The 8,232-nt window shown below is 44.5% G+C and overlaps 1 protein-coding gene across 2 annotated transcripts; it reads right to left on the minus strand.

Annotated features, from left to right (window-relative positions):
- Nucleotides 1-251: 251 nt before the first annotated feature.
- On the minus strand, nt 252-2,463 carry LOC121775582 (probable aldo-keto reductase 4). 2 transcript variants are annotated; one of them, XM_042172681.1, is made up of 5 exons: nt 2,192-2,463; nt 1,298-1,498; nt 963-1,135; nt 798-870; nt 252-717 (listed from the first exon to the last, which is right to left on the minus strand). In XM_042172681.1, exons 1-5 carry the CDS (start codon nt 2,405-2,407, stop codon nt 382-384), a joined length of 999 nt encoding a protein of 332 aa, XP_042028615.1. In that variant the 5' UTR covers nt 2,408-2,463; the 3' UTR covers nt 252-381. The 2 variants fall into 2 exon arrangements, with proteins under 2 accessions (XP_042028615.1, XP_042028613.1); XM_042172679.1 differs by having other exon boundaries at nt 798-900.
- Nucleotides 2,464-8,232: the final 5,769 nt, after the last annotated feature.

The raw sequence follows: 8,232 nt of genomic DNA on the forward strand, positions 1-8,232 counted from the left end.
TTGACCACTTAATCCATGATAAAAGCTTAATTTATGTACTCCAGAACATTAAACATTCGTACAAAAGAAAATGCAATGAACCTAGGATCAGATTTCAATGTTTACAAACCGGATGTGACAATCAAAACCTAAGAAATGTAACGACTTTTACTAGAAAATGTAATGTCTCTACTATTATAGAACATACCAAAATAGCAAAATAGAAAAATTAGTGTGAAACGGAGGGTGTATAAAAGTGCAAAGTCCCAATCTACAATGCAAAGAAGAGCAGTGACATAGAAGATAAATTAATTTCATAAGCATAAGCATAAGCATGATTCTCTAAGTAACTATGCTTGCAGCAAATAGGAAATATAGCACCAATAGGTGGTCTCATGCATCTCAGGTATCAACTTTCCAAGACGACAATGGTGGTGTTTCGGAATTTATCCATGTATTCGCCATGAACGAGTGCCTCTCCCCATTAACCATGTCAGCCAAGGCAGAGAGCTCAGTCATCTCCTGGGGAGTTAGTTTCAGTGCAACAGCTCCAATATTGTCATTCAAGTTTTGAATCTTGGTGGTGCCAGGTATAGGGCACACATCATCTCCTTGGTGATGAACCCAAGCCAATGCCAGCTGTGAAGGGGTGCAGCCTTTTCTCGTAGCTATTTCACTCATCTTTTCGTACACGACCTTGTTGATTTCAAGATTCTCGGCCTTGAACCTTGGAAATTGCTAGCAAGTTGGACACATAACATATTCAGCGTCTTCATAGCTTCAATACATATAATTAAATCAATGCCTTATGCACCAACCTTGCGGAAGTCATTCGCTGGTAAGTTCTGCATCAGCGCCGGACCCACTGAAAAGAAGCCACGCCCAAGTGGACTGTATGTAACAATTCCAATGCCAAGTTCTCTGAGATTGCAAGGCAGCTGATTTACTAATTTCCAATATCCTAAATAACTAGCATTTCATACCTGCAACTGGGAACTAGTTCTTGTTCCAAATCTCTTGACCACAGTGACCATTCATTCTGGATCGCAGTAATTGGGTGAACAGCATGAGCCCTTCTAATTGTTGAAACAGATGCCTCTGAGAGGCCAACATATTTTATCTTCCCTTCTTCAACCAGTTTCTTAAGTTCTCCCATCTTGGAAACCATGACAGCATTTCATTTTAGGTATAACATAAGTTGACACAGGAAGGAAATTAAGGTATAAAATCAATCTAGTATGACATAAGGTGAAATGAGCATAAATGCTATCAGTAGTTATCACTAGGCTTGATATCCAAGAGAGTGATTCATACTCACCGTAACTTCGATGGGCACACGAGTGTCAATCCTATGAACATAATAGAGATCAATGTAGTCAACATCAAGACGCTTCAAGCTTGCCTCGCACGCAGACCTCACGTATTCAGGGTCGCCACGTACTTCCCTTATCCCATCCTTGCGCGCTATCCCAAACTTAGAAGCAATTTGCACTTTCTCCCTCATTCCCCCTTTCAAAGCCTGCACCAATTCCAACACTCAAAGCTTCACTTGATAATTCATGTAACCAGACACAATGTATTCAACCAAACTTAGTCCAAGACTAGTCAGCTTATCAACTCTATCAAATTGTGCAATTTATGCCCCTTCAGTATTTAACCATCATTACAGTAAAGCATACTACTCCCTCCGTCCGCCAACTAAATGCCTTATTTTCCCTTTTTCGTCCGTCTGCCAATAAATAAAACATTTCACTTTTACTCTCTCCGTCCCTCATTAAGAGTCTTATTTTGCCATTTCCGTCCGTCTCCCATTAAAAGTCATATTTCACATTTACCATAAATAATAAGTAGGCTCACATTCCACTAACTTATTTCACTTACATTTTATTATAAAACTAATGTATATAACTTACATTTTCGAGCTAAAATCAAATATGACTCTTATTAGGGACGGAGGCTATTTTTGGGGAATATACCCTACATTTTACTGTCTTATTTCAGTCACATTTTATTATAAAACTATTATATAAAAGTAGACGCATATTCCATCAATTTTTTTCTATCCACTTCAAACCATTTCTTAAAACTCAAACTTGTCGGTTACGAGACATTTATTCATGAAAGGAGGAGGGTATAGAAGCTTGTTAATTAGGGGAAACAATTGAAATCAAGAACCAATATGAATTAATGGGTGAATTAAGAGAGAGCATGCCTTGCCAATAAGAATTTCGTTTGTGTGGGGACCGTAGACGTCGGAGGTGTCGAGAAAAGTGACGCCGGAGTTGATGGCGTGGTGGAGGAGTTGGATCATCTCGTGCTCAGGCTTGGGCTGGCCGTAGTTGGCTGACATGCCCATACAGCCGAGGCCTTGTTTGGAGACCTCAAGCCCCTGTGAACCCAGCTTGATCCGAGGCACGCTCACTCCCATTTCGCTCCAATTTGGGATTTAGTATAGTAATTGAACTCTGTGTTTCAGTGGCCAATTGAAGTGAGACTAATTTTATAATGGAAAAGGAAAGGGCAGATGCTATCGTCAGCGATGACGCCATTGTTAGATATTTCTTCAAAAGAGCTTGGAAGCGGCAACCGTGTCGCTTCTTCATACGGCAACATAGTCGTAGCTCTTACGTTTGTGTTATGCCTCCATCCCTCATTTATAGTTAGGCCATCTACGATAGAAATAGCTCAGCAATACCCGATCATAGCCTAGCCACAAACTCCTCTTACCATATCATCAATACTAAAAATCCTCCTGCCACATCATCAAAACAAGTAAATAGCACAGCCATAACCTAGCCACATCACTAATAACAATTATATAAAAATGAAATAATTAACAATCACACAATATACGGAATTTAATTTACAAGACATATACAAGAAACATTAATAATACTATTAACATTTTAAAAAGTATAATAATTTAAAAAAATTACAATAATTAAAAAAAAGTACAATAATTCACTCCTCGTCTCCGTCGTCGTCTCCTCCGTCGCTGTCGCCACCATCGCCTCCGCCTCCGTCGCCACCGTCGCCGCCGGTCTCCCTCCGTGCCGCCTCCAAATCCTCCTGCATGCTCAGGAGCAATGTTTGAAGCAAACTCTTCTCCACGGGGTCCACCGCCGCTAGACATGCACAAACCGAACCGGCCCGGCGGTTAACCGCCGGTTCGGGCCCGCCGGTTCATGAACCGGAACCGGAACCGGCGGTTTGACCCGTCCGGAGGGTTGCCGGTTAACACGGGCCGGTTCAGGGTCGGCGAATTGTGAACCGGAACATAAAAGAAAAAACATCCAAGAATGATTTTGTCCCACATTGAAAGTGGAACATAAAACATTCAAGGATGTTTTTATAAAAGAGAAACAATTTAGAATGATTTTGTCCCACATCGAAAGTAGAACATAAAATATTCAAGGATGTCTCGATAAAAGAGAAACAACTAAGAATGTGTTTGTCCCACATCGAAAATGGAACATAAACATTCAAGGATGTCTCTATAAAAGAGAAACAACCAAGAATGAGTTTGTCCCACATCGAAAGTGGAACATAAAACATTCAAGGATATCTCTATAAAAGAGAAACAACCAAGAATGGTTTCTTAAATTCGCAAGCCCATCAAATATATATGGGATATTATGAATTTCTTGTATTCATTTGTTGGTAAAAATTGATTTTAAATATAAAATTCAATTTTTATAAATAAAAAATATTTTTTTTAATTTCGGTTGAACCGACGGTTCATGAACCGGAACCGGCGGTTCAGGCAAAAAACCGGCGGTTTTGAACCGCCTGGTGAACCAGCGATTTTTGAACCGGAACCGCCGGGAGGTAGGCGGGCCGGTTCAGGTTCAAGCATTTCCTGAACCGTGAACCGCCGGTTCATGAACCGGAACCGGCGGTTCGTGACCCTTGTGCATGCCTAACCGCCGCCCTCCATTCGGCCATCGTCTTGACCATCTGATTGCGCGTTTGTTGACGCGCGAAGAATTTGAGATCCGCTGTGGATTGGCCAAGGGAGGATGCTGACTGGACCTCCTGTGAACCCCCGGCTGCCCCCCTCGCCTCCCGTTGAGCCCGCTTGTGCCCAACCGGGTGAGTTCGGCGAGCGAACGAACGAGGGGTCGGGACCTCCTGGGCCGTCTCGGGGAGCTCGTGGGAACCACCGCTGCTGCCGCTGAAATCACCGGTATAGTTCTGTCGTTGCTTCTTCGGCCAGCCAGTGTCGATACCTACTCGGAACTTCTCGGAGTCGTTCAGCACAAGATAGCAGTTCCAGTAGGTGAAGTCCTTATACAACCAGGGCTGGGGAAAGGCTTTCTCCGCTATCCTCCTGCAGTCTTCCTCCGTTTGGCCACTGCTCTGCATGCGGAGGGCGTTGGCGTACAAACCAGAAAATCGGGAGACGTCAGCCCTGATTCGGTCACACCCCTTTCGGCAATCCTCCTCGTTGTGTCGCCTCCCCTCCGGGCAAAATCTCTGGTAGGCTGCTGCTATCTTGCCCCACAAGTTGACGATCATTTGGTTGTTAAAAACGAGAGGATCGTCGCAAACACTCACCCACGCCTTGGACAGCGCGACGTTCTCCGCATCTGTCCACCTTCTCTGTACCGAGCCGTCGTCCTCACCCGACTGCGACGACTCCCCGACCTTCTTCCCCTTGCCCTACTTTTTTGGGGCGCCACGACCCTGCACTGCTCCCCCCGTTTGAACGGGAGTATCCGGAACTCCGAAAATATCAAACCCCAACTCCTCTAAGGAAAAAGCATCAAATTGCGTGAACTGCGCATCCGTTGAGGTCGATGTGTGCGAAGAAGCAGTAGAAAAATCAACACTGGGGCGATAGACGTCCCCCTCCCCCGACGTCCCCTGCGTCGCCGGTACCCCCTGTCGGGGGCTGCACCGCCGTCCCCCCTCCCCCCGCGGCATCATCTGCATCCCGGGCGCCCACCCCGGCATCATCTGCATACCGGGTTGCATCCCTGGTACCCCCTGCCACGCCGGCATACTCCCCCCAACTGCCATCCCGGGCATATTCCCCCCGGCTGCCATCCCGGGCATCATCCCCTGCCATGGGTACATGTTGTAGTACCCTGGCATCGGACCCCATCCACCTCCCACGGGTACCGGGGTCGTTGGTGTTCTCCATTTCTCGGTGTTGATCTTGTACAGAAATTAAGATAGAGAGAGTACTCGTTAAAACAAGTGGTGCGAATGAAAATGACGTGCAAATCGCGTATATATAGTGTTTCGAAAATAAAAAAATAAAATAAAAAATTCCGCTCGGCGGTGTGCTAGGCGATCCGGGCGCTGCAATAGCGCCGAGCGGATCGCCCAGCGCACCGCCTAGCGCCGCGAAACCGCCGAGCGCTCGGCGGTTTTTAATTCCGAAATTCGTTGGGCGGTTGCAATGGACCGCCTTGTGTCGGCGCTTGGTTAGGCGGTGCGCTAGGCGCCATTGCAGATGACCTTACATTTTGACATGATTTATAATTCACTTTAACTACAAATTTAAAGAATTAAAATATCGTAGGTCAAATTTTATATTTCCTTTGCCGCCTATTAAAAGTTCCAGTTTATCATTATAATGATACACAATTAAGAGTCTCATTCAAATTTACTTTAAATAGTGGTTAGACTCTATATTCCGCTAACTTGAATTTTCTATTAATTTTCTTTTATGTATTTTAAAATTCTTACCGAACTCGAGTAGGACCTAGACCTATTTCTAACTATTCTAAGTCGGCTAAGTCAGTGACTTCTGTTAAACTTTTTTTTATATCTCTTTCTCTAATCTCTAGTATCCTTTTCAATATTTCTAATTTTCCATATTTGTTCCCTTTTATTTATCACATCACACTATACATGCAACTTCATGCACTATTCTATTAACTACACGTGCACACACATTTTTCCTCATAGTTTCTCACAAATTTTTAAAATATAAAAATTATATAAAAACTCAAATAATAATAAAATAGCCATATATCAATAACGATACATGATTTAGGTTAGGGCTGTTACAATTCTTCCTAACTTTAATAATTTTGTTCGTAAAATTCGTTAACCGTTGAGCTCATATCATTATCTTTCCAATATTTACTTTTATAATACCATGTCTCAACCTATTTTATTATTCTTAGAGCATCCGCAATGGGGCGGACGATAGGCCACCCGATGCCTCGGGCGCGCCATCGTCTGCCCACTGTGGGCGACGCTCACGATGGCGCGAACGATGCAACGCGTTTTTATTTTTTTTTATTTTTTTATTTCGGAAAATTTATTTAAATACCCCCTACCCCACCTTCATTTGTAACCTTTCCATTCACTTTTCCACACTCAAATTACACTATAAAATGGATTCCGGTGAATACTCAAGTCTGAATAGTCCGATGTTTGGGGGTGGTGCACGTTGGCCGGGTACAGACCCTGACGAATATCGGCCATTCGACTCCAACACGCAGTACGATCCCGAATTCAGTACGGATTCGTACGGTGTGTGTGACATGGAGCCGTCTCCAACTCGCCCCGCCCCGCCGCCGCGCCCTCCGCCGCCGCCGGGTGTACAAGGTGCCACCTCCGGAAACGAATGAAGAGTACGCCCCGGGAGGACGAAATACCAACCGGATGAAACCCTCATCTTGGCGAGGTGTTGGGTGGATATTTCGAAGGACCTGGTATTCGCGAACAACCTAAAGCAGGTTGCGTACTAGAAGCGCATCGCCGAGCACTAAGAGTATATATAGTATAGCTAAAGGTCAGTACCGGATATCGAACACAGGGAAAACAGACATAAATTGTTTATCCTCTACTAAGCTTCTTTCACTATTTGGAAACCAAGAGAAATTTGAATTTTTTAAAATAAAAACAGATTGAAAGTGGAAATAAACAACTTTTGCAAATAACACAAAGATGAATATATGAGATAATGGAATTCTAGGGATGTGCGTTCACAGTTATGGTTATACAAATTCCTACTACAATACCCTAGCACAATTCATACTTCAGTAAGACGAGTCACCTAAGTTTTGCCCATGTGGCACAAGCATAGATTACTAACACTAGGGTTGTCAATCCTAGATCCGTAACTCCTAAAAGCTCCTAAGACCCTTGAAAAGTCCTCCCTCTCAATTAACAGTGCCGTTTTAAGAGAAACTAATTGTAGTTTCTACTAAGTAGACCTAACTCGCCAACCTCCTCTCACGATTATGTAGCATGTTATATTAAATCATCAAAGAATGTGCCACTCAAACGTGAAGCATTATCCAACAACTTAGGGAAGAAACGAAATAAAAACAAAACGAATATTAAATAGCCAAACGGAATTGTATAACCAAAGTAGTTACTATCACATCCCCATAATCTTATGAGTTTAGTTACACATGATAGAATAATCTAAAAACATAGTTTGTAGGGAAAACAAAGTGAACATAAGTGCTAAAGCAAATAAAACCCAAAGGTTGATTCTTGGTGGCCTTGATCTTCTCTTGATTCTTTCTTCAAACCCTTGCACCTTGATGAACAAGTAAGGGCACTCGCAACGCGGGTGTCCCCCGTTCCGTCCCGGAGGGACGAGACGGCGGCGCGACGCGTTGCGGCACCCCGTCTCGTTCCCAGCCCGTTCCGCGCACGTCCCGTGTCCCGTGCCTGCGTGACGAGTGACGGGCAGTCTCGCCACGCGCCGAGGCAACGTGGTGCGCCCAGGCGCCATGCGTGACGCCCACTCGCCGGCCCGCGAGTGGGCATCGTCACACTGACGCAATAAATCATTTTTTTTTAAATTCGAATTATAAAAATAAAAATAAAAAATGTAAACGGTAATATTACGGTTTATTAGCCATTTTCAATTTTTTTTTACTCTATAAATACTCCTAATTCATCCTCATTTCACACACAACTAACTACACATATTCTCTCCCCAAATTATCTCCATTTCCTCTCCAATTTTCCTCTAACATCTCATCACAAAATGTCCGGCGGTGGCGGCACCGGCGCGTGGGATCTCAACGCGTTCGGCGACTGGGGGAATATGTACAATACCTTGGGTGGTTTCGGTTCGTCGACGCCGGGCACCCAGGGTTCGGCGACCCCCGGGGGGTACCAACCACCCAATTTTGATGTGGATGCATACGCCCGTTCCTCAGCCCCGCGGTATTCGCAGGGATTATCCCAGATTCAGGAGGATTTTTTCGTTGAACCCACCGGGGGAGGAGGCTGAGGCCGAGGCGGGCGAGGAGTAGGAGAAGGAGGAAGAGG

This window comes from Salvia splendens, chromosome 17 (assembly GCF_004379255.2).
Source record: "Salvia splendens isolate huo1 chromosome 17, SspV2, whole genome shotgun sequence".
Classification (NCBI taxonomy): Eukaryota; Viridiplantae; Streptophyta; class Magnoliopsida; order Lamiales; family Lamiaceae; genus Salvia; species Salvia splendens.